We start from the raw sequence: 25,638 nt of genomic DNA, 5'->3' as shown, positions 1-25,638 counted from the left end.
ATAAACGCGGGGTATGTTTGTAGTGAACCAACTCCTCTAGCAACAACAAATTATAGTAATTTCGAGAATATTACGTCTGGTAACAAATGTTGTTTCTTTCATGAGTCATCAACGCATGAGATTTATTTTTGTAATGTAATTGATATCAATGTTTCTGGATATCAAAATGGGCTTTTCTTTGTTTCCTATGTTACATTTTCCGTAGAAAGATGTTTTTTCAAAAGAAATAATGCCCAAGTATTGTTTTATTTTTGGTCTGGGGAAGAGGGTGTTATAACTCCAAATGAATGCCATTTCGAATCAGATAATACATTCCGAATAAATCATGATATTTCAAATACAATGAAAATGACAGAGATCTATTTTACGAATTTGCATTCTTCTTATTTATGCGAATCGAAATCTAGAACTATACTTAATGATCATATTACTATACCAAATATACCCCTAACTAGTCTATTTTCTAGTAAGCTTTCATTTCCATTTTATCGCTCAAAAGTATAAAAATAATTTATAATAAATTCATAGAAATAAATTCACTCATCAGACTTTAATTCAAATTTCTGGCATTCATAATTCATTGAAGTCCATGTAGCCGTAAGTTCACACTTAAAGTTCCTGAAAATGGACAAGTTAGATCAAACGAAATCGTATACGATTCTTATCAATTCAACTCTCTATTTAGTGTATTGATACAACTCTCTGACTGAACAGCATATAATGACGAAATCTTATCGGATGAACATTCAACACAAAGTTTATTGATGCCTATAAAGAATGCTTCATCCTAAAATAAGCTGAATTTAACTTTTTCTAATAATTTATATCAACTTATTATATAATAAATAAATAAGTTGCCATTATTGTCAGAAACCTATGAGAATGTCAATTGGACTTTATAAAAGAAAATCATAACATATCTAAAATAAAAAATAAATTTTATATCAATTCAAGACTGTTTTCTGCTTAATATCCGCGATTACAGGCTTAAGAATTTCCTGGTTATCCAGGACAGAAACGAAGAATTGCGACAACATCGAATCCTTCGGAGAAGATTTTTCGTGAGCGTTGATTACAGTCTTCAAGAATATGACCAAAGACGAGTGTACTTGAGCCATGATTGTTGAAGTGTTCTTGCTCTGATAAGCAGCCAAAATTCTTCCACTGATTCTTACATCTGGTTGGCAGAGTTTTCTGAAGAATTCTTCGAGATTGTTTTTGACGAACTGCTCCACAGTATTTCCGAATTTCTTCTCAGCGTCGTATAGTTTCTGTGCCAAAGACGGAAGAATCAAAATCATTGTAAATGACACATTTTCATCGAGAGAATTGAATGCTTTCTCGAATCTCGTTGTCAAATCCGGATTTTGTAAGATAAAAGACATGAAATCTCTTTGGTAAAGAAGAGCGTTACTAAATGTCCTCCACAACGACAATCTCTTAGGCGACTCTGTGTCTTTGCTGAGTATTGTATCGAATATCCATGCCCAAATAGAGATTTGATTTGCTTTCGATGGTTCCAACAAATCATTCTTATAAAGGATCTTCAAACAATCAGATAACTTGTACTCAGTCAACAGGTTTGATCTCTTAGTGATGAAAGAGTTGACGTACTCCTTCAACTCGTTCCTGTCCTTGCAGTAGATAGACTGATAATCTCTCATCATACCTAATAAAAGTGTCAATGCTCTGACATTGTAAGGATTCTTCAAGTGAGAACATTTCTGGAGTTCCTGCTTGAATTTGTCTTGTTTCTTCTGCTCTTTGGATTCAGCCTTCTTCAGTGTTTGGTCGCCTTGTGCTTCCGGCTCTTTGATCTTGATCTGGAGCTCCGGACAGAGGCTGTCTACATAGTTCTTGTAGAGAGGAAGAGGGAATGGCCTGTAATCGAACTCAGCGTTGTTGCATCTGAAGAGTGTGAAGACGTCGATGATGTAGCGCTGGATAATTGGTTGTGATTCTTTAAGCATTGTCAAAATAATCGATGGTTTCTGGTTGAGAATCTGGATGCGCAATGCGAGAGAGGAATCCGTGTGCATCATGAGTTGCCAAAGAGAACTGGCATCGCGACGGATGATTGCGCTTTGGGAAGTAACTGCATGTTTGATGAATTTAAGGAGATCGTGAATCGCAAACACTCTGATCAGTCTGGAGTACTCAGCTTCTACAATTGTCCTGAGAAGACGGAAATAGAACATGTGGACTGATGAGTTCTTCTCATTCAAGAAGCCTTCACTGATAAGAGGAAATGTGACATCGGACATGACAATATCGGAGAGACGGCAGAAGCATTTGTGAATTAATGGACGAATAATCTGGAAGAATGGGAAGAAACGGTCAGGTGAAGTGAAGACGATAGACTGTAGACATTTAAGGAGCTGAGCCTGTCTGAAGTCATTTGCCATCTGCTCGAGCTGCTGGTCTGACTTGGGTGACTCTGAAATGGCGGCTATAAGCTCTTCATCTGGTAATTCTGGTAAAATGAAGGAATATGGAGTTGAGAACGTAAGTAATGCGACAAATCGCTCAAGATGAGGAAGTAGAAGGTCGAGAACTTGTTCACTTGTGGATTGGAGACCAAGGAAGTATTGTGCTGTGATGCTGCAACGAGATAAAAATCTGATTGAGTTTGAAATGAGAGAATACTTCACGAGATTCTCAACAGAGAGCTTCTTGGCAAGAAGGCTACCAACGGTATCGCCACTTGGCAATTTCTCGTAAAGTAAAGACTGATATTGTTTTGGAGAGAGATCTGTGATAAGGAATTGCTTGACATCTTTGTTGAGTTGATTGGCAAGGTTTGCTGTCTCTGTTTTGGCATTAATTGATCCAGAATCGTATAAATCTGGTTGAGCGAGATATCCAACGTCTAAAGTGATTAATTCACGACGGCGCATCTGTGTAGATGAAAATCCTTCGAATGGTGTTAATGGAACGCCAAATTGCATATAAGCTTGTTGAATAATTGGAGCTGTAATTCCAATTGAACCGGCGTGAGGAGGTGTATAGGTCTTGGATGAATGGTGAAGGTTCTTGACTTTCTCGGAAGCAAGCGTTGGCGTAGTTAAAGCCTTCTGAGTGCGTTTGTAGTACTTGAATAATTTCTTGAGCGCTTTCTTTGAGCCCTTTGAGCTGCATTCGAACTGTGTAAATGGCTTCGGTGGTTTGACAGGGTCCTTTGGTTTAAATGGTGCAACAATTGTCGAACTTCCTTCAAACGGCAAATCTGTTAAATTTCCTAGCTCGGTTGGCGACGGTGGGATGATTTCGAGATTCTGAACAATTTTGGCCCAGCGGATTGAAGCGTCTTCGTAGTCATCGAAGTATTCATATAACATTGGATCTGGCATTTGCGGGATGAGTTCCGAAGCCCAGGAATTCTTGGATTCGATGTAAGCATTGATAGGAACTGGTTTCTCGTTCAAACCTGCATATGGCAAGTTATCAGTTTCTTCGTACGGAGTTCCTTTGAGAAGGATCTTTTCGACAGCCATCTGGTTGCCTGGTTGTGCTGGAGATGTCATTGGATTGAATGTACGTTTTAATTTAGCTCTCATGACGGGATCTTCTCTATCTGCTTTTGGAATGATTTCTGGTCTTGTTGGGCGTGGTAAAACGTGTGATATTGTTTGTGGTAAAGCAATTTTTTCTGAGAAAGAGGCAACTTCTTGCTCCCATTCGTGAATATGTAATTGATATTCTTCCAAAGTTGCAAAATCATCTGGATCTGGCATCTCTGGGAATTTATCAAATGTGTTAACTTGAACGTAGTGCTGATTGTAGATTTCTTTATGAGGTCCTGCGAATGTTGGTTTTGCTTTTGGATCTGCGAAAGGATCTGGCTCAGGAAAATCATATTGGGACATATCATACTCTTTATCTATATTTGTCATTAACTGACGTGATTCAGAAATCAGCGCCTGGGCTGATTCTGGGATCAGTATTGACATTTAATGAAAAAAATCGGTTTTTGTAAATTATTTTTTTATATCAAAAAAATTTTTTCTGGAAGGGAAATTTCAAATCCGTTAGGTTGTCTTGGAAACATTCATATCATTATCTATTTAAGCTTAGCTTGTGCTGTATACTATTCTTGCAGTTCATTGATTTTCATATTATATCTATATTTATATTAGCAATGCAAGGCATGCCAATGAGCAAGTTGGATAGCGCACATCTTTGGCTTCTTGATTTTTAGATTATAAATAGTCCTTCTCTGATATTTCAAAATTATTTTTCGAAAAGGTTATATCTTATTGGTTGTGTGTAATTTGTTTTGAAATTATTTAATTTTTCAGCCTTGAGGTCATTGTTGTAATTTTAATATGTTTACGCCAATATTGGCAAGATTTTAAAGTATGATAGCATGTGAATAAAACTATCAGCTTGAATATCAAGAATTTTGCCAGCTCTTTGCTGTTATTCTTGATGGATCTTCTTTCAATTAGAAAATATGAAATCAAACAATAAATTGGAAAAATATCCAGAAAAAGCAATAGAATTCAAGTAGACTTTCATTTCTGTTCTCTGTAAAATGGAAAATCTTTTTTATAAGATTCATCAGACCAAAAAAATATAAAAGTGACAAGTGAAATGGGAGAGTTTAAACCAATTCTAGACTCAAGTGCAAAAAAAGTAGTATATTTAGCTGTATCAATTCTTGCTGTCTTCTGCGTGGTTGCATTCTTCCTTTATGAGAACAAATCAAAACGTAATTTCTTCACAGAAGTCATATTAGCTGTCGGATCAGCTTGCTCACTCGGAACTGCTATTTTCTTTGCTTTAGTTAAAGCAGATGTTGTTCTTTGATCAAAATAAAAGCCTTTTCATAAAAAATATCGCCGTTTTTATTCATATTGGCTTATACACGCATAAAATTGCGGCCAATCACTTCTAGATCTAATTTTACTAAAGGAAAATATTTTGTTTTCTAAAAATATTAAACTTTACTATTATACTTCTAATTATTTCACTTTTTTGGTCAGATTACCGAATTTAGAATTAGATTGGAACACTATGCCATTCATGGAGACATACGCAGGCAATATCTCCCAGAATTTCATATACCGACCAACAATAGGGAACTGTTTCATTTTGTCGGTAAAAGTTTCGCATTCATAACTTGATTGTGGAATATTGTGCCATTCAGGAGGACATGTACAGATGATATCTCCCAGAATGGTACTATAAGAAAGATAAGAGTGCATAGTACAATCTTGTCAGTCAAAGTTCCGCAATCAGGATAAGAATGGGGCATTGTGCCATTCTGGGAGACTTATGCAGATGATATCTCCCACAATAGCACATTGCAATCGCCAAAAGAATTTATGACTCTCTTTTCTATCGACTTTCTACAAATATTTATATTTATATTTTCAACGATATGCAATTCACCCATTACCTCTTAAATATTGACCAAAATACATTCAATGATGCCTGTGCGCAGAAAATACCAATCTTAGGGCCATGTGTATGGGAGTCATTCCGTTTTTAGTAGACATTCATTAACATTCTTCAGTGATAAGTTTCATGCGAGAACTAATGGATCCCGACCTGATGATAGCAATTTTTCAACAAATGAATTAAGTATTTCGCGCCTCATATAAAAATTCAAAAATTTATTCAGATATAAGAACAATTTGAATCAGATGCCGCATATATCATAGAAAAAAGATATGATATTTTACCCGTGTAAGGATTAATACAATAATGAGTTTCGCAATGAAGTTCAAAGTTCGAAAGGCTTGTGGGGAATGTACAGTTAATATTATTATCTACCGTAACAGTCTCATTTCCAAATAATGAACTTGGATATCCTGATGTAACTTTAATTAGAATATTCACAGGAGTCATATGAAAAACGCCTGTCATATTTCGATAGAAAATCTCATTATTCATTTCGGAGGTACCGCAGTATTCAAACAAAGTTATTGAATCAAATCCTCGAAATGCTCTTGGTTCAATTACTTTGACTGAGCTAGGGAGTCTCACAATTTGTACACGGAAGTTGAATCCAAAAGCATCAGCCCCAATATATTCTAACATGCTTCCACCAAAAGTTATGGATAGAGAAGCATAATTATCATAAAATGCATTAGCTTCAATAGTTTTCAAACGACTATAAACTTCGAATAAAACGTACCCAATGTTATGACACCTAAAGAACGAAAAATTCCTGACAACTTCAACACTATAACCTATTACTAATGATTTCAAACCATCACAATAGGCAAAAGCGCATGTACCGCATTCTATCACTCTATACAGCTTGTGTTGATAGATAACAAAATTTGGGATTGTTAAATTACTTGTGAATGAAATAGAAACTGCATTCGGTTGTGAGAAATCATAAACTCCTGTTCCTACACGTACTGTTCTTTCCCTTTCATCTATTATCGAATATTTAACACCTTCAACTTCAAAAATATCTTCTATGACGACTATGAAGAGAAATTCCAACATTCCAATTATGAATTTGACAACATTCAGAACTCTTGTCAATATTTCAATAATTCGATGTCTCAATTTTTTCATTCAATCTATCCGGTTAAGGGTTCGAAATTATTTTTTTAAAGGATACATTAAGATGAACTCCAGAATGCCGAAGTCAATCTAATAATTGAATTAATACACAATTATTTATCCATTTCAATAGGAGTGGTCAAAAATCTTATTGAAGTTATTTAATTATGGAACTCATGAAATAATATAAATGTGTAAATTATTCTGCATTTGCATCATCAAATCTAACTCTTCTCTAACAAATTTACTTCAATTCATAATCGAATTTCTAATCATTCATTCTACTTATAATATCTCATATATGTACACTGCATGAATTTAATAGTAACAATAAATGATGATGTAATTAACTTTTTTTAACCCTTCATGTTTTACTTTTTTTTTAAATAATATGAATCTTATTCCTCAAAACCTCACAGCACATAAATTGCCTATAAAAGTATTCTACTTTTATGCATACTACTGGAATCTTTATAAGGCGCATACGATCAATTCTGTAATAATAAGGCTAGTATTATGCAAGCCTCACAACTGATTAATTGCTTATTAACGTACTAGCCTTATAAAGACTTTTCCATATGGCATAATTTCAAGAAGTGTCAATTCTTTCATAGCAAGAATGTAGATCTTGCCTCACCTAGGGTAGCTATATAACTGTTAGATGATGCAGTTGGCGTTTCAACAACGAAAGAAAATGATTCTAATCTGCGGCCAGTAATGAATGTCCATAACAATTTTGGAGGAATATACTGAAACAAGACTTAAACTCATCCGAAAGATGTTATGGCTGCGTCTACGATCAAATCAGTTTGCAGAGAGATATTCTGAATCTCATGTAGATATAGTATGTATGAAGTCATTTTTGGGTGTTCTCTATTACTTGAATAGGTTCTGACATCTATTACGAATTGTCTGGAAGGATGTCAATTGATAAATGATATAGAAGAATTATCCTGGTTCGTTGAATATGACATTAATAAATTAAAAAAAATTAAATCTTTTTGGACCAATTTTGTATGCAAATCCTTGTTGAATGACGCTGATTGCATTACTAGATGTAAATTTTCGATTATTGCCTTCATAAGATTTGTCTTTTGGTTTTGGAATGGTAATGTATTTGGGGAAAAAAGTATCTGGGAGCTATTGAAAGGTTTATCTGGATGTCTTGCATACGAAAGTATCAGAGTTAACAAGACAAATGTCTAATCATTCACATTGACCATTTAAGAAGTAACCACATTTGAATAACGAATTAAGAGCAAAAGATTATTTAATTTGTCGTCACAAGAACATATCATATGCTTGAGGGTACATAAACTTCATATATGATGCTCTGTAAACTTTATTGGACGTTCAATAACGTATTTAATGTTCTGTTAGTAATAGCAGAAGCATTAATGATTCTAGCAATCACTAGATCCTCCTGTAATTTTGGTAACTTTTGGGATGGTTGCTTGAAAAACATTGGTAGGAGCAGCAATTAACTCCATTAATTGTTGTTATGTAATTTTGTCTATTTTGCTGAGATTAAAGTGATCAATGAATTTTTTGTTGTTATTGTGTCGCAATGGATTGAAAAACCTCAAAATCAAAAAAATTCACAAAATGCACCAATCGAAAAAAAGTTCGGTAATATGTAGCCCATGAATGATATGAGCTGCACATATCACACATTACTTGTTAATTAATTCATTGTCTGTAAAACCTTATTTGGTTAACCACTTTAAAATTGAGAGCTTTGATTTTGCCAATATTATGAAAATTCAAAGACTATTCAATTTTTTTAATTTATGGAATGATGTTTTTCTTGGCATACAGTAATTTGCTATTAAATTACACTGATAGCTCATCAAAGCAAGGATCATTAACCGCCGGAAATTACGAAATAGAGTGTTTTGGAGCCCAAGGAGGTTCCTATTCAGATAGCAAACCAGGTGGGCCTGGAGCATATGCAAGAGTTCAATTTAAAGTTACAAATACGATGAGTTATGTAATACAAGCAGGAATGCAAGGTAATGGTATTTCAGGAGGTCTACCTGATGGAGGAAACGCAAGTGAGGATGGATATTGCGGTGGTGGAGGGTCAAGCAGAGCAATTTTGAATGAAACTCTAATGATCGTTGCAGCAGGAGGATCTGGTTCCAATTATTACTATTATGGAGCTCCAGGAGGTGGGAATAACACATATTTTTGGAAAGAGCCATATAAAAACGTGTTTGAGGAAAGATCAGATCCTTCATACTTAACAGGAACCAATCATGGTGGGGATGCAGAGGATGGATCTGGAGGTGGTGCTGGATGTAAAGGTGGGAAAGGTGGTGAAAATAGTGATACTATCACATCAATTGGAATCAGCGGGACATCATGTATATCTCCATCTAGTTCTTTCACTTTTACAGAGATTATAAATGGGAAGAACAAGCCAAATTATGGAGATGGATATGTCAAAATAACTTATGATTACTTGTGTATATCTAATTGCATAGATTGTGATAATGGATCATCTTGTAACAAATGTGATTCTTCGCATGTTAAATACAAGAATAAATGCGAATATCAATCATGTCCAAATTCTACTTTTCAAGTTGGAACCGAGTGTTTTGATTGTCGGTCAAACTGTGAAAAATGTCGTAATAGCACAACATGCACTAGATGTGAGCAAGGCTTCTTCATGAAAGGGAATGAATGCGTAAGTTCTTGCGGAATCGGATATTATTCTGATACAGAAAATCGAGTTTGCACTGCGTGCACAGTTTCACATTGCAGCAATTGCTTATCCAATCCTTCCACTTGCGATGCATGCAATAATCCTTTCGTTTTGTTTGATAACAAATGTGCAGATACAGAATGTCCGACTCATTACTATAATAACTCATTTATATGCCATGAGTGTAGTGAGAACTGTTTGAACTGTACTTCGAAGTACAAATGCACTGCATGTCGATCTACTAGTTTTAGAATTAACAAAAAAGGAAACTGTACATTAATCAATACAGCTTCATATAAAGACTTCTTTGATGTCCAGACGTTTTCAAGAAGGATTCAAAAGAACAGAAACATTTGAATAATTGTGAATTTCGATTTAGTGCATATTTTTCAATATGCACTTTTTCACTTTATTTTTAGTATAAAGGGTAGTTTTTCAAGATTATCTTTTTCATGCATTTGTCAATAATAATGTACCCCGTTTGCTGCTAAAAAATCTATCAGTAAAAAAAATTATTTCCCCTCAAAAAATGGCAAATCTGGTAGCTTTGGGTATCTCCCCATATGGAATTACATTAAACTTAACTAATTAAAAAGCGGAAGCCCCATTCAAATCTCACATTTCAGCCATTAGCAACCCCTAAAATTTTTGTCTAATTTTGGGGAACATTATTCATTTCCTGCCTTATTAATAATAATATAACAATTATTTATAGCATCATAGTATGCATAGTTTTTATCTATTATGTAAATCTTATAAATTTATTATTATATATATACATTCTTATTGGGAATAAATTATCTTAATACCTGAATATTAAACAAAAAGTGTGAAACATATTTTGAATATTTTTTGAAATTCAATAAGTTAAAAATTTTTGTATTAGTTAAAATAATACAAATGTGAATATTATTTAATAATTGTCATTCTTGGTATAGTATCATTATTATAAAATCAATGAATGAATTTTTGATGATTTCGAATTCCAGAAATTTGTTATATATTTCCACACAAACTCATGGATGACATACCATATCTATAATATATCCGCAATTTATTTTGAAATCCATCTAGCTTATCCTTAGTGTAAGTACATTTAGAGAATTGCAAATTTTCTTCCATATTTTGAATGACTATTCAAAATTGACGGCAATTGATAATTTCAAAGTCTCATCACACTTTTCAATGCTCGATTTTTAAAAACTGTTTAAAAATGGAGCTTATATTGAAATAGTGTAGAGACTAAAAATTACCACAGACTATTTCAGAGGATTGAGTTGCCACTCAATCCTCTGAAAAGTCTGAGGTAATTTGCAAAATTTGTCAAATATATTAAAAGCTTGCTTCTAGAATATCTACAAGAGAATTGCAAATTTTCTTCCATATTTTGAATGACTATTCAAAATTGCTAATTTGATATATTTGATCGGACTGTTTCAGAAATTTGAGAGATTCTCAAACCTCTGAAACAGTCCGAACAAATATTAATGTATGTCTGAGCTTTCAATAATTAGCTCGATTTTAACGGAACTTTAAAATCGAGCATTCAAAATTCTCTAATGCTTCAAAATCTATTCAAATTAGATTCAAATTTTGATATGTTTTTCTTGGCATACAGTAATCTACTAATACATTACAATAGTAGTTCATCAAAGATAGGATCATTGAACCCAGGGAAATACGAAATTGAGTGTTTTGGAGGCCAAGGAGGTACTCCGAAATACAAAATAGGATTACCATCTTTTCAGGGTGGTTATGGAGCATATGCAAGAGCTCAATTTAAAGTAACAAATAAAATGGATTATATGATACAAGCGGGAATGCAAGGTTTTTTGACTTCATGAGGTCTACCTGATGGAGGAAACGCAAGTGAGGATGGATATTGCGGTGGTGGAGGGTCAAGCAGAGCAATTTTGAATAAAACTCTAATGATCGTTGCAGCAGGAGGATCTGGTTCCATTTTTTTATATGATGGGGCTCCAGGAGGTGGGAATAACACATATTTTTGGAAAGAGCCAAATAAAAACGTGTTTGAGGAAAGATCAGATCCTTCATACTTAACAGAAACCAATCATGGTGGTAATGCAGTGAATGGATCTGGAGGTGGTGCTGGATATAGAGGTGGGAAAGGTGGTGAAAATAGTGATAATATCACATCAATTGGAATCAGCGGGACATCATTTATATCTCCATCTAGTTCTTTCACTTTTACAGAGATTATAAATGGGAAGAACAAGCCAAATTATGGAGATGGATATGTCAAAATAACTTATGATTACTTGTGTATATCTAATTGCATAGATTGTGATAATGGATCATCTTGTAACAAATGTGATTCTTCGCATGTTAAATACAAGAATAAATGCGAATATCAATCATGTCCAAATTCTACTTTTCAAGTTGGAACCGAGTGTTTTGATTGTCGGTCAAACTGTGAAAAATGTCGTAATAGCACAACATGCACTAGATGTGAGCAAGGCTTCTTCATGAAAGGGAATGAATGCCATGAGTGTAGTGAGAACTGTTTGAACTGTACTTCGAAGTACAAATGCACTGCATGTCGATCTACTAGTTTTAGAATTAACAAAAAAGGAAACTGTACATTAATCAATACAGCTTCATATAAAGACTTCTTTGATGTCCAGACGTTTTCAAGAAGGATTCAAAAGAACAGAAGAATTTGAATTATAAGAATTTCGATTTAGTGCATAGTTTTCAATATACACCCTTTCACATCATTTTTAGTATAAAGGTTAGTTTTACAAGATTATCTTTTTCATGCAAGTGTCAATAAATGTTCGAACATTTATCACAAATGTTCGGTATTTAGAAAAGCAGGTGCTTATTGGATTCCAGTTATAGATATTGATTGTTGCTTAGAGATTGTTCTGTCCGATCTTTTCGTCACTTTTCAAATTTTACCATGATTTTGAACAAAAAAAATTTTTTTATCGTACTGGTTGAAAATTTTTTTATTATTTTCGAATGAAGATCTATTCTTTGTATCTCTATCAAAAAGGAGCTGATGGAAAAATGAAGCTCGTTGATTCTGCCAATGATTTCAACGATATTGGATTTCTTTATCGCAAGAATGCCATCGAAATTTGTGATTTTGCCGCCCAACAAATGGCCGACGGCTCAAATATGAACACATATATCACCGCAGAAGAGAACAAGTTCCTCATCTCTATGTACCGTATGAGGCCAAATGTTGCAATTCTTATCGCTGTCGATAAAGAATATCCATCACGTGCAGCATTCAACATTCTTCGCGAAATTGGAACCGAATACGAAACAAACCATTTACAATTCCCCAATGGTAAATCAGCTGTTATGAAAAAAGCCATTGTAGAATATCAAAACCCAGCTAATGCGGACAAAATTAAAAAGATTCAAGAAAACCTTGATGATATTCAGAAAATTATGGTCACAAACCTTGAAGAAGCCATTGGTCGTGGCCAGAAAATTAATGAACTCGCTGAGAAGTCCGAACATCTTTCAGAATCATCTAAGATGTTCCTTCGTGACTCAAAGAAGCTCAATAGATGCTGCGGATAACTTCTTCTTTATATTATATTACTCTATCTTTTATCAATAAAAATTTTATCTATTATTATTAAGGAAATCAAATCTTTTTTACCATCTTTGTTTTTAACATATTAAAAACTCTTCATTGACTACTATTTTTATTTAGAAATTATAAAAGTATGGAAACTAGTGTCTCTAATTCAAATTGCTTTCAACTTTAGAGGACAGTATCATTAGAGATTCCAAGACAAATTCCTGATATTATTTTCGATTGAAATTATAGAATTTAGAAAATAATGGTAATTGAAGCTATATATTTAATTATGGAGCTTGGTATTTAACGTTATGAAAGCATAAAAAGTATTTTATTTAATAAAGTAGATTATCCGCAAAGAAATATTGAAAATTAAATAAACTGTATTTACGCAACATTAAGTTAAAAGAGAAGTATTAGAGCTAAGCAAAATGCAGCTGTGCAGCCGAAGTAGGCGGCTAAGGAATATCCGGAATATCGTAATTCTGGAGATTTAGTTCTAAATCCGATCAAAGCAAATATTAAAGCAACGAGTCCGAACATACCAACATAAATATATGGAACACGAGCGTTTAATATTGTGTTTGAAAATGCGAAAGCCATAAGGATTCCGAAAATTGGGCATGCAAACTTGTCTGCGAGAACTCTCCATTGTGGGATTGGTTCTCTGCCTGGGAAGTTAAGTGAGTTGGGACTTTCACGGGCGAATGCTGCCATTTTTATATTTCTTCAATTTGAATAGTTGTAAAATTCAAATCACCAAATTCGTTTTCTATCATGTAAATCTCGATGTCATTTTGCAAGCCATGCTTCGCTCGGGCCCATATTTTCAATAATTAATAAGAAACATTTATTAATCTGGGAATTTATGGAGATCTGAAACCCAAAAATTATTTTTATTTTTTGTGACTAAAGAATCATGGTAAGTTTATATTTTCACGCTATAGATCATAAAATTTTATTTAAAGAAACATGATGTGCTTATCATTATGCAAAAAAATTTGCATCTAATTTATTTTCGCTTTGACTTAACTATTATAAGTATGTCATTTTGTATCTACGAACTTAATCAATATTCCTAAATTGTATCTGAAATATGCAAGAATGTTGTTTTTCACATACAGAACCTCTTATGTTTTTTCCCTCATAATGAATTTTAAAGTTATTTCATATGGTAAAATGCATATCTATGATATTTAAATTTTTAATGTCTGATCAAGACATTTACCTAAACAAATACAGTGAATTGAGAAGTACATATGCATGGTACATCGATTTGTATATTGCATTATATCAGTTAAGAACGGAAAATGAAGAAAAATTAAAAAAGATTTACCAAATGATCAAAACAGAACTGATTAAATCAATGAAATATCTTCCCCAAAATGCAATCAAAGATATTTCAAACATCCTTCAGTTTAATAATCGCTATACAAAGTCATACTTGAAACTTGCGAAATTAATTTCCGATGATTATCAAGTAACTAAGGTAAAAGGAATTTCAAATGATTTTAACTATCTATTCTTTAAAGAATATGGAATTAATTTAGACAATTCTGATGATTGGAAAATTATGGATTTTAAAAAGATATATATTCATTCAGAAGATTCAATTTACAGAGCCATAATGTATGATGACAAAGAAAGATTCATTGTTTTCGTTGAAATGGAAGATTTTGATGAAGATCAAAAATTTGAGAGCGATTTATATCCCATTGTGAAAAACGGATATTCATTACTTGAATTATGTTGTTACCACGGAGCAGTTGATTGTTTCAAGTTCTTAAGAACGAAATGTGAATCCGAGATAACTGAAACATGTCTTCAGTTATCATTTTTAGGAGGAAATCCAGAGATTATGAGTGAATGCTTGAAATATAAAAAATCAAATGAAGATTGCATGAAATATGCCATTATTTCGCACAACATTGATTTTGTTACATTCTTGATGAATGAGTTTAATATAGAGATCGATTTAGAATTATGCGTTGAATATCAAAATCTTGAATCATTATTAGTTTATTTCGATCAAACTAATGATATCAATAATTGCTTTGTTTATTCAACACAGTTTAATATTTCCACCATTTGGAATTATTTCCTTTCCCAAGGGGCAAATATTAATGTAAATGACAAAAATGGGAAAACTGCTCTTCATTATGCAACTATTAACAATAATGACAAAACTGCCGAACTTCTTATTTTAAATGGCGCAAATGTCAATGTAAATGACAAAAGTGGGGAAACTGCCCTTCGTTATGCATGTATGAGTAATAGTAAAGAAACAGCTGAACTTCTTATTTTAAATGGCGCAAATATCAAGGAAAAAAACAATTATGGGAAAACTGCCCTTCGTTATGCATGTATGAGTAATAGTAAAGAAACAGCTGAACTTCTTATTTTAAATGGCGCAAATATCAAGGAAAAAAACAATTATGGGAAAACCGCTCTTCATTATGCAGCAATTAATAATAGTAAAGAAACAGCTGAACTTCTTCTTTTACATGGTGCTAATATCTTTGAAAAAGATAATAACGGGAAAACATCTCTTCATGCTGCAGCAGATCATAATAGCAAAGAAACAGCTGAACTTCTTATTTTGCATGGTGCAAATATCTTTGAAAAAGATAATTATGGAAAAACTGCTCTTCATTATGCAACTATTAACAATAATGACAAAACAGCCGAACTTCTTCTTTCATATGGTGCAAATATCAATGAAAAAGACAATAATGGAGGAAATGCTCTTCATTATGCAGGTATGAGTAATAGCAAAGAAACTGCTGAACTTCTTATTTCATACGGTGCCGATATCAATGAAAAAGATAATGATGGAAACACCACTCTTCATTTTGCAGCATATAATAATAGCAAAGAAACTGCCGAATTTCTTCTCTCACATGGGGCAAATATCAATAAAAAAGATGATAATAGACAAACATCTCTTCATGCCGCATCTATTAGTAATAACAAAGAAATCGTTGAATTTCTTCTCTCACATGGTGCTAATATCAATGAAAAAGATAATTATGGAAAAACTTCAATTCATCATGCAGCATATCATAATAGTGGAGAAACAGCCGAAATTCTTATTTCACATGGAGCAAATATCAATGAAAAAGATAATTATGGAGTAACTGCTCTTCATTGTTCAGCAAATAATAATAACACAGAAATCACGGAACTTCTTCTCTCATTTGGTGCAAATATCAATGAAAAAGATAATAGCGGATTTACAGCTCTTCATTATACATCATATTTTGATTATATTGAAACAGCCGAACTTCTTATTTCACATGGCGCTAATATCAACGAAAAAGATAACAATGGGCAAACACCTCTTCATGTTGCATCTACTAATAATAACAAAGAAATCGCCGAACTTCTTCTCTCATATGGTGCAAAAATCAATGAAAAAGATAATATTGGAAAAACTGCACTTCATTGTACAGCAGATAATGATAGTGAAGAAACTGCCGAATTACTTCTTTTACATGGTGCAAACATCAATGAAAAAGATAATGATGGTAAAACTGTTCTTTACTATGCATCAGAAAATAATAACAAAGGAATCACCGAACTTCTTTCTTCACATGATGCTAATATCAACTAAAAAGAAAAAGTTGGTAGCTTCTTAGAAGAATAAATCAAATCAGCACTATAGTTAATCCCTGTTGCTGTCTCGAATTATTTTACTGCTTAACATTATTTTCGAATCAAAAAACATATTATAATGACTATTTAGATAAAATGAGCAATTTACCTTAAATATATTGGATATCAAGAAGAAACTACTGAACTTCTTATTGTGTTAATCATTATAAAACTATTATTAACAAAATCAAAATGAATTTCTTTGAAGTTAAATAAATATGTACTTACTAAAAACTTACAAGTTTTATGTAAATAAATAATAATATCAAACAAATATAAAATATTAAAAAATAATAAAAAAAATCAGTTAATATCAACTTATTGGAGTTTCTGAACTTCTCCAGAAGAGAAACTATTATTTGACAAAAGATAAGTATGGCCTCTATCATCACCACCAACTTCCTTCACATTATATTTCAAGAATTTGATTTCTCCGTATGTTCTTTCACTTATATGAACTAACCAAGGTGGACAAACATCGCTGAGCTTCATCGCTCCTTGCGCTGTATCTCCAAGCACATCGAATATCGGTTGAAGAACACCAACCATTCCGCATTTAACATTACCTGTGTGAACACCAATTCCTACTGATGCTGTGTTTGTATCAACAACTTTTGCAGCCAAAGACAACATCTTTAAAGCGACATCAGAAGCAGTTTGTCCTGAAGCTTTCGTTCTAGAGAACAAACCTGTTGCAGCTATATAAGATAATCCACATGTCCTTATCTTGATTGTTTCATCATCAACAGCTCCATCCAAAGCAGCGAAAACAGAAGAACAAATCTTTGTCAATTCATCACCCATTACATCTGTTTTAATTGTAGCAACAATGATTGATCCGATATCAACTTGGAAAGATGTTTCCAGGCCATCTTCATGCTTTGCTCTTATAGCGCTTGGCATTATCAAGTTCATCAATGATTGTAATTTGTCATGTTCGATTCTCAGGTGTTCTTCTTGCATGTGTATTTGTGTATAGTCTTGTATAACACATGCGAATGATTGTGCTGTTGTTACTGAATGTGCTTGTCCTTCATCGACATCAGAACATCCATGCAATGTTACTAAAACGTTCTGCATTTCTCCATTCGATCCTGCAATAACTGATTCGAAACTGAATGATCCTGCTTTAGAAACACCAGCAGTCATCTTCTTTGCAACTCTTTCGAGTCTTTGTATACTTGCGAGTTTATCTTTATCAATCAAAGCTCTTAACAAAACATTTCTTATTGATTCATTGATATTTTGTTCATTGAGTTTCGTCATTTCAAAGAATGTTTTGTTTGCACTTTGTACTTGCAAAAACTCGTCTAACAAAGCAACTCCGCAATTAGAATAATCACAAGCGAATTCAACAGCTTCATTATTCATTGCGTTTCTGTTTTCCAACAATAAATTGCTGCTGACACTGAAAGCTCCTGAGAACCATTTAACAATCGTTGGAGATTTCATGAGTCCTTCAGGAGGAACTAAACAAAGCAAACGACGAGGAGTTTCGATATGATTTAATAATCTTACACACGATCTTCTCATGATAACTAATGAATAAAGAACTTGAAGAACTAAAAGGAGAACGTAAACAATCAATAGTTCGTTTGTTTTCCTTTCATTTAGATTGCTTACTTTCGTCTTAAACAAATCCATTCCGTTCTCCAAAAATGGAATAATGTGTGCAAACAATATGTGTTCAAAATGATAAGTAAAATTGTCTTCGTACGTGAAATTGGATTCATTAAAGATCCAATTCGCTATTGAACAGAACAATGAGACTTGTGCTTCACAACTTAATGAATAATAAACATCATGAATGACTCCGACAACAGGATTTTGAATTACAACTTTTGTATCAATAAATGATGATTTCGTGTAAGCGTCGGAAATATCTGATCCTAAAACAAGTCCTGGAGAAACAGCACTGTTTGATGATCCGTATAACAATGTGTTGAAGCGACTCTTGAACCGATTAATATAGAAAAGTGAAGTGTCAGAAATTTTTGTCAAATTTTTATTTATTGGATCACTTGAGAATAATTCCTGAGCACATACGTAACAAGAAGCCGCGTTTGAGAAAACAGTTATGGAATATGTGTAGGCGTTTGTCATTTCTATAATTTCAGTCATTGAACCTTTGAATACATATATTCCAATGCAACTTAAAGTACAAGAAACAGCCAAGAAAACTAAAGAAACTTCAATCCACATCATATAAATTCCTTGTTGATATCTTGGAACAGTTGCCAAGTTTTCTATCAGTTCTTCTTTCCTCAGTTGAAGGCCATCGAGAGAGGCATCATCATTAGTCAGTTCTTGTTTAACTTCCTTTCCTTTTTTGGTTTTCATGCTGTAACGAATTGAACTGATGTCACTTTTTGGAATTGAGAAGAATAATCTCAAAACGAATTTAATTTCTCTTCTTGCGTAAACAAGAGAAATTATGAACAAAGGTAAAATGATAATTACAGGTACAGCGAAAGTAATTATATAAAAGATCATACACAATCTATCAAATGTATCATAGAAGCTGACAACCTGTGAATTAAGTGTTGCCAATGCTTGTGTAATTCCTGTTTCTGCTGTATCGAAATTTGAAAAAATGAACTGGAAATTTGTGTTGTTATTAATATTCGTCATGTTCTTGAGATCTTTTATACTGGAAGCACTGAGTAAATAAGAGCTTAACAAGTCATATAAAGAACTTGATGATGTTGCATTACCTGAAACCATAGAATACGACCTGTTTTCACAAACAGAAGTTGGAATTTTTTCATTTGTACAAGCATCGAGAAAACTTGTCAAATTATCTTCCAAATCATTAATGTAAATATCCAAATAATCTTTAGCAGATGTTTCATTGATTATCTCATTAAGTGTACCACGTACAGGGCCAACCCAAACATCTCTTATTTCTCCTGTTTGGAACAAATTAATTCTTCGAATCAACTGAGGAATTCTTGAGATTTCCAATTGAATATCTCCAATAATTTGAATTGGATCCGTAATTCTCAAAAACGAATTAACTCTTGCAATAGCAAATATTAACTGAATTAGAGGCATCAATATCATACAAAGAATCATTATAACTGCAGCTACAATTGTCAATGTTTTTGCAACAGATCTTATATTAGAAATAATTGATTGAACAGAAATCCATGGATCCATTTGTTCCTGGAAATTATGATCGATATCATCCAAATCACTAGAAGAAGATCTTTCACTATCAACATCATCAACTTTCCTTAATCTGTTCAATCTCGCTTGCGTGTCAATTGTTTTCACGTGATCACCGAGATTTTTGTGGTAAATGATGACAGTTTCTCTGTAAACTGTTGAAGAACGGGGATAATTACGAATCAAGTTCTGGAAAAGGATTTCTGTCCTCGACATTTCATAAGAGATTTGAGGAAGAACGTCAACCATTCCTTGTATTCTTTGTTTAATGACAGCTGCCCAAAATTCGCCACAAAAGTTTTGCAAAGAATAACTCGCTCTTTTACATTGACTCACTGCATTTAGAAGAGGCTGGTTGAGCTGTGTAATGAGTTCTTGCCTTAAATGATCAAATAACATCGCAAAACTCTTAGTGTTGTATGGACCACTCGATAATTTCGAAACTAAAACACTCAAATTGTTGAGCATTCGATTGTCATTTTGTAACGCATAAGAAATCTGGCAAGCGCTCAAAAGAAGGTCTGCTTTAACACATTGGTCAGTCGCCCACTTGATAAACGATTGATCTTCAATTTCTGGAACATTAAACCAAAATCCAACTCTTAAGAAAAGTGACAATAATCGATCACCTGAAATTCCCATTTTTAAGAAGTCAACATTTGTTGTTTTGTTGAGATGAAGGATAGCTGCGGACAAAGGATCGAGTTTGTTGTCTTCTTCGCCATCCATGTCTTCGCTGGCTCTCATATCATTAAATTTCTTCAAAACTCTGCGGCAACAATACGCAACAACTTGTTTGCTGAGTAAATACAATATAGGAACCATGATTAAGCATCCCAAAAAGAAAAATGGAGCGTATTTGTTCGCATAATACGACATTAACGGGAAAAATGAAAAAGCCATCGCAGCAACAGCAGCAGCAAGAACCAAAGCATTGAGCTTTGGCCAAACGCATGGCATGTAAAGAATAACGCTCATTGCAAAATAAATTGAAACTGCAAATACTAAAAATATGAAAGCTATTTCTTTGGCTGGACTTGAGAAGTATTGTAGAACGCATTGTGAAAAGATTGGAGCAAATAAAGCAATATTAATCCTCCAATCTATGAAAGATTGTGAAAACCATAGTTGTGTAACATCGTTTGGTCTTAGGATAGGTGTAGCATTGTAAACACTGCATGAAAAGTATATATATGAGATTTGAAATGTATATAAAGGTATCGCAATAATCAGGTTAATTAAATCATCAATATTATACCTTCCTACGATATTTACTAAGTGTAAAGCTAAGTAGTATGATATGTAGCATGAAAATATTTGTGTAACAATTCTAGATGTAAAAATCCAGAAAATAATATCATTTCTACTTGGTGTACTTCCACGTTTGTATTGCAGAACGTTTCTTACGAGTAAAAGAACGAATGTAATGTAGATTAAAGCTAAAGAAACGTTGAATGTGATATTAATATTTAAGGAAGAATCTTTTGGTAAAATAATAATCAATGAACGAAGAACTGTCATAAACATATTGAAAATTTTGGATTCGAATGATTCTATCATGAGAATTCCGGAAGAGCCGAGAATATAAAAGAATGGGAAGATAAAATAACGTAAACTGTTTATCCATGGCTTTACTTCTACAAATCTACCAACATCCATGGAAAATTGTTGCATGAAATTTGTTAATGAAATTTGATCAGGAGTTTCGTCTTCTTTTACTCGGAATTTTTCGCCACCATTCCACATTGCGCTGGTATCGACTTCATACTTCTTACTAAGTGTCGACTTCGAGTGAATACTCGAAGCAGCATAGACAGAAGTCATCGAAAAACCTTTTTCCTCCTGAAAAAAATAAAGCTCGTTATTTTTTGTATCCAGAGACTTGCTATGGTTTTTATTTGTGATTTTGATTTAACTTAGTACAATAATATTTTTCAATCAAAATAGCAAATTATTAAAAATCAAATTGAGAAGTTCAGAAAAATTATATGTATGAATGAAATAAAATATATTTTATATAAAATTTGATGCATTCAAAATTCAATTAGCTCTCAAATGGCAAATAATCTTGAAAATCACTAGAATAATGAGAATAAGTTAGAATAATTTAAAATTAATTCAAAATAATCAGAAGTAACGCTTGAAAAATGGCATTACACTCTAATAAATTTGGATATCATGCATCTACATAGGTTTATTCTGAGATCTCAAATTAAATCTGGAGAAATTTAATCCGTAAATTTTATGGAATGCGAATTCCGACATGATCAGCCAATCCACTATGATACATCAGCGAAATCTCATGTTCCTTGTAATCAAAATTAATGATTAATCATTATTTAGGTATTTCTAATTCCTTTCCATTCAAAAGTATAGCACTGAGCATAGAAGATGCTTGAACTAGTTGTAGAGAAGTGTTCGATATGTTGACAAATGTCATTAACACGTTTATAAACAGAAATTCGAAATCAATGACGTTTATATCAAAGGTTGCATTAAAGATAATGATATTTTCATATACTTTAGGTGGGGAATATCAAAACTATCATGAAATATTGGAAATTAAATTCGGATGACTTCAATAAACTTCTGTAGCAACCTTATTCTCATGTTGATGCAAATTAATCATGTTTCTGCACTCGAAAAGCGAGTATTTCAATCAATAACTAAAAGAATGCAATTTCGGCAATGAAATCAGTTCAAAAATACATGAAAGCGAGAACATCAGATAGAACTATTGTATTATCTTTTATGCAAGCATGAAATGGATTTATAAATGCTGGATAATATGAAAGAACATTTGAACTGATAACAGAAGATATTTCTGTGACAATTTTAATTACGAAGGTCTTCCATTATTTAAAAATGTAGTAAAATGGTGATTTCTATTTTCCCTTTGGATATTAAATTTGACATGTGATGTGAAATTTAATGATTTCATTCGCTCCGCCATATATACCTGTGTTTTATGAGATAGCACGTCTCTTAATGAAAGAATGGTTCTTCAATATATTCGCAATCTTATCATCAGCGTTGGCATTATTCGTTTTTTACACAAGAGCAAAGAAACCTTTAAATTATGGTAAGCTTTACCAAGAGCCAGCCATAAAGCCCAAGTTTTGGTTCCTCATTCCTGCATGGATCGCATTTTTCATTATAAATATCTTTCCACTTGCAATTTTTGTATATTTCTTATTAATTTTCTCACAGCAAGAAGCTTCTATCGATCCATTCAATATTCCAGCATTACTGATTGTAGTTTACAGAGTATTCAGAGGCCTTATTTATCCATTTTTCAAAGGAAATTCCAGAAGATGGCCATCAACAGTTTTGGGATACTATTTCGGAGTCAATATCCTCATTTCCATATTACAAGCAAGAACACTCATGATGGAGTACTGGGGATTTGGCGGAATTTTAATTTACGCTTTAACAGGCATTTGGTGCATTTCTTTCTTAGTTAACTGCTATTACGATATCCATTTAGCTACAAGGAAGAATAAGAAGAAACGTGGTTACAGTGTTGTTACTCTTGGTTTGTTCAAGAAAGTTGCAGCAGCAAATTACTCATTTGAACTCATCATGACAATCTCATGGGCTTTGCTTTGCAACCTTTCTATTGGTGTCCTCGCTATCCTTATTTGGACATTGCCAAACATTGTTTTACGTGCTCGCCATATCCAGCAATGGGAGAAGAACCATTTCACAAATGTTCCATTGAAGAAGACTCCATTGATTCCAGGATGGACTTTCCAGCCAAAGAGAGGTCAATTCTACGGAATATTTGATTTCATGATATGAAATTAGTTATGGCTATATAATTGTTCGTAGATATTAAAATATTAAAATTTTCGACTTATTGTTAATATCACTCTGTGAAGATTTCTCTTAAATCTCTTCAAAATCGAAAATGAAAATATAATATAAGCCAAATTAAGAATTTTGAGATGATTCTAAAGCCTATAGCTTATTTGATGATAGAATCTAAACTTACGAACATAAAGTAAACTGTGATTTTAATATCGCAAAAATGATAGTAATTTTGGAATTTCAATGATGGTATATGTTTTAACTCACAAACCTAAGTCTATGTGGATGTTAATCAACTTCCAAACTTGAAGAATAGTTCCAAATGTTGAGATTATTTGAATATTCAATATGCAAGGTTAATTAATCTCATATTCAAGTTTATGAACCTTTGCCAATGGTATTTCTTTAATCTCTCAAAATAAGCATTGTCTGCTTGAGCGATTATTGTAAAAATGACGATAGGATTTTTAGACAGTCACAAAAATTCTTTGTCCTTTTGACATCTTATTGCATGATGAGTTTTAATGCAAAAAGATAAAACAATGAAAAAATTTACTCTTTGAATTTTTTTCAATTTTTTTTCCCTGGAGTCAGCATCTGCAATAGGATGTCATCAGATATCATCATGTCAGGGATTATTAAAAAGAAAGGTAAGCTTTCTATGCAAGGTTATAAAGATCGTGAATTTACAGTCAACAGACAAGGTATAATGAAATATGGTAAGCCTCGCGAACAGAATAAATGGAAGAAAGTCATAAAGCTTGAAGACATATCCGATGTATCACCATATAATCATAACCCTCGTCATGGTTTCACAATCACTAAAAAAGATGGAAGAATTTTATATTTCGTCGCCCAAAACGATGAAGAGAAGTGGAAATGGATAAACGGATTTAGGCAGGCTCTTAGAGTAATCACAAAACCAAATGAATCAAATTTAGAAAATGCTATAATGGACCCTATGGATTATACTTTCATTCCTCTCCTAAAATTATCAAAATATTCGTCCACTGGTATCTGGAGATGGAGATTCTTTGTCGTTTCTAAAGTTTTTGTTGTTTATTATCAAGATCCTACCATGGCAGAAGAGCTTGGTGCATTCCCGATCACCGCTGTTGTTAAAATAGCTTTTACAACAACTAAACATGGAGAAAAGACTTTACAAGTTGATGTAAAGACGAATGAAAAAAGATCTTACTTCTTTTCTCACCCCGATCAAAGTCAACTTGAAATATTTAATAATCTTATTTCACCAAAGGATAAGGCCAAACTTTTTGGTCCCAAGAAATCTGCATAAAGTTATTGTTTATTCAGTATACTATATTCATTTTTCTTTACCCTTTTAACGACATAAATAATTTGATTTAAGAATGATAAATCTATTGATAGAATTTTAACATCAAATTAGAATATTACTCAATGTTGGGGTTTTGTTGAGAATTACAATATGGAGCCAACAGATATAAACAAACCTTTGATATCATTGTTTATTTATGAAGTTTAGTTTTCCAAAAAAATCAATTTGATAATAGGCATGCCACCACTCTCAACATTGAGATTCCGGGCTTCAATCATTTTCAGTATACTAATACCTTGAAGAGCTGTATATCCATTTTCGGATTTTTCACAGACAAATAAACAATAGAAAGAAGAATTTCGGTTCTTTCTTTCCTATTAATATCTGTTTCATAATGTAGGGTTGCTAAGATTTGAATCTTGGTAGACTCAAAGTTAGAGAAAAATAAAATAAAAATGTGAATGAAAATCTTTTATTATAAAATGATATTATAATAATCCGAACTTCATATATTTTGAAGTTAATTTGGGGAGAGATACAAAATATCAGCCAAATAATTAAAAGATTGTTTTAAATATTTCATTATAGCCTTTGTTCCTAATTTGGGAGTACAATATATCAACATGTATCTCAGATGAGGACCAAAGTCAATAATCAGATGTTGATTATTTAATAGAATTTTCTTATTTCATTAGATGTTTGCACGATGTGAAATAAGAAGTTCGACGATTTCTTTCTTATTTCTAAGTACTGCAATATGAAGTGCGGTTTGTCCATTTTTATCTTTTTCATTGATATTTATACCATGTGAAATAAGAAGTTCGGCTGTTTCTTTTTTATTATGTTTTGCTGCAAAATGAAGAGCGGTTTGTCCATCATTATCTTTTTCATTGATATTTATACCATGTGAAATAAGAA

The 25,638-nt window shown here is 32.8% G+C and overlaps 10 protein-coding genes across 10 annotated transcripts; 7 read left to right on the top strand and 3 right to left on the bottom strand.

Annotated features, from left to right (window-relative positions):
- Positions 1-929: 929 nt before the first annotated feature.
- On the bottom strand, positions 930-3,953 carry TVAGG3_0562710 (SCA1 complex scaffold protein SCAA family; the record flags this gene model as incomplete). The annotated part of the gene is made up of 1 exon (XM_001580593.1): positions 945-3,950. The coding sequence occupies one exon, from the start codon at positions 3,948-3,950 to the stop codon at positions 945-947; it is 3,006 nt and encodes a 1,001-aa protein (XP_001580643.1).
- A 629-nt stretch (positions 3,954-4,582) lies between these two features.
- TVAGG3_0562700 (uncharacterized protein) lies at positions 4,583-5,314 on the top strand (the record flags this gene model as incomplete). The annotated part of the gene is made up of 1 exon (XM_001580594.2): positions 4,594-4,809. One exon carries the CDS (start codon positions 4,594-4,596, stop codon positions 4,807-4,809), a length of 216 nt encoding a protein of 71 aa, XP_001580644.1.
- A 3,003-nt stretch (positions 5,315-8,317) lies between these two features.
- TVAGG3_0562690 (serine-type endopeptidase protein) lies at positions 8,318-9,586 on the top strand (the record flags this gene model as incomplete). The annotated part of the gene is made up of 1 exon (XM_001580595.1): positions 8,318-9,586. One exon carries the CDS (start codon positions 8,318-8,320, stop codon positions 9,584-9,586), a length of 1,269 nt encoding a protein of 422 aa, XP_001580645.1.
- Positions 9,587-11,157: 1,571 nt separating this feature from the next.
- On the top strand, positions 11,158-11,913 carry TVAGG3_0562680 (epidermal growth factor-like domain-containing protein; the record flags this gene model as incomplete). The annotated part of the gene is made up of 1 exon (XM_001580596.1): positions 11,158-11,913. One exon carries the CDS (start codon positions 11,158-11,160, stop codon positions 11,911-11,913), a length of 756 nt encoding a protein of 251 aa, XP_001580646.1.
- A 77-nt stretch (positions 11,914-11,990) lies between these two features.
- TVAGG3_0562670 (SNAP receptor protein) lies at positions 11,991-12,896 on the top strand (the record flags this gene model as incomplete). The annotated part of the gene is made up of 1 exon (XM_001580597.2): positions 12,215-12,787. The coding sequence occupies one exon, from the start codon at positions 12,215-12,217 to the stop codon at positions 12,785-12,787; it is 573 nt and encodes a 190-aa protein (XP_001580647.1).
- Positions 12,897-13,067: 171 nt separating this feature from the next.
- TVAGG3_0562660 (uncharacterized protein) lies at positions 13,068-13,517 on the bottom strand (the record flags this gene model as incomplete). The annotated part of the gene is made up of 1 exon (XM_001580598.1): positions 13,194-13,508. One exon carries the CDS (start codon positions 13,506-13,508, stop codon positions 13,194-13,196), a length of 315 nt encoding a protein of 104 aa, XP_001580648.1.
- Positions 13,518-13,998: 481 nt separating this feature from the next.
- Positions 13,999-16,596, top strand: TVAGG3_0562650 (cyclin-dependent kinase inhibitor 2C-related family; the record flags this gene model as incomplete). The annotated part of the gene is made up of 1 exon (XM_001580599.1): positions 13,999-16,404. One exon carries the CDS (start codon positions 13,999-14,001, stop codon positions 16,402-16,404), a length of 2,406 nt encoding a protein of 801 aa, XP_001580649.1.
- A 155-nt stretch (positions 16,597-16,751) lies between these two features.
- Positions 16,752-21,448, bottom strand: TVAGG3_0562640 (guanylate cyclase protein; the record flags this gene model as incomplete). Its single annotated transcript, XM_001580600.2, has 1 exon — positions 16,764-21,437. One exon carries the CDS (start codon positions 21,435-21,437, stop codon positions 16,764-16,766), a length of 4,674 nt encoding a protein of 1,557 aa, XP_001580650.1.
- A 945-nt stretch (positions 21,449-22,393) lies between these two features.
- Positions 22,394-23,469, top strand: TVAGG3_0562630 (3-oxo-5-alpha-steroid 4-dehydrogenase protein; the record flags this gene model as incomplete). The annotated part of the gene is made up of 1 exon (XM_001580601.1): positions 22,545-23,414. One exon carries the CDS (start codon positions 22,545-22,547, stop codon positions 23,412-23,414), a length of 870 nt encoding a protein of 289 aa, XP_001580651.1.
- A 537-nt stretch (positions 23,470-24,006) lies between these two features.
- TVAGG3_0562620 (PH domain-like family) lies at positions 24,007-24,883 on the top strand (the record flags this gene model as incomplete). The annotated part of the gene is made up of 1 exon (XM_001580602.2): positions 24,049-24,720. The coding sequence occupies one exon, from the start codon at positions 24,049-24,051 to the stop codon at positions 24,718-24,720; it is 672 nt and encodes a 223-aa protein (XP_001580652.1).
- Positions 24,884-25,638: the final 755 nt, after the last annotated feature.

This window comes from Trichomonas vaginalis, chromosome II (assembly GCF_026262505.1).
Source record: "Trichomonas vaginalis G3 chromosome II, whole genome shotgun sequence".
In the NCBI taxonomy this organism is placed as follows: domain Eukaryota; phylum Parabasalia; order Trichomonadida; family Trichomonadidae; genus Trichomonas; species Trichomonas vaginalis.
Note: the sequence above shows the minus strand (reverse complement) of the source record. Positions and strands in the feature narration are given on the sequence as shown.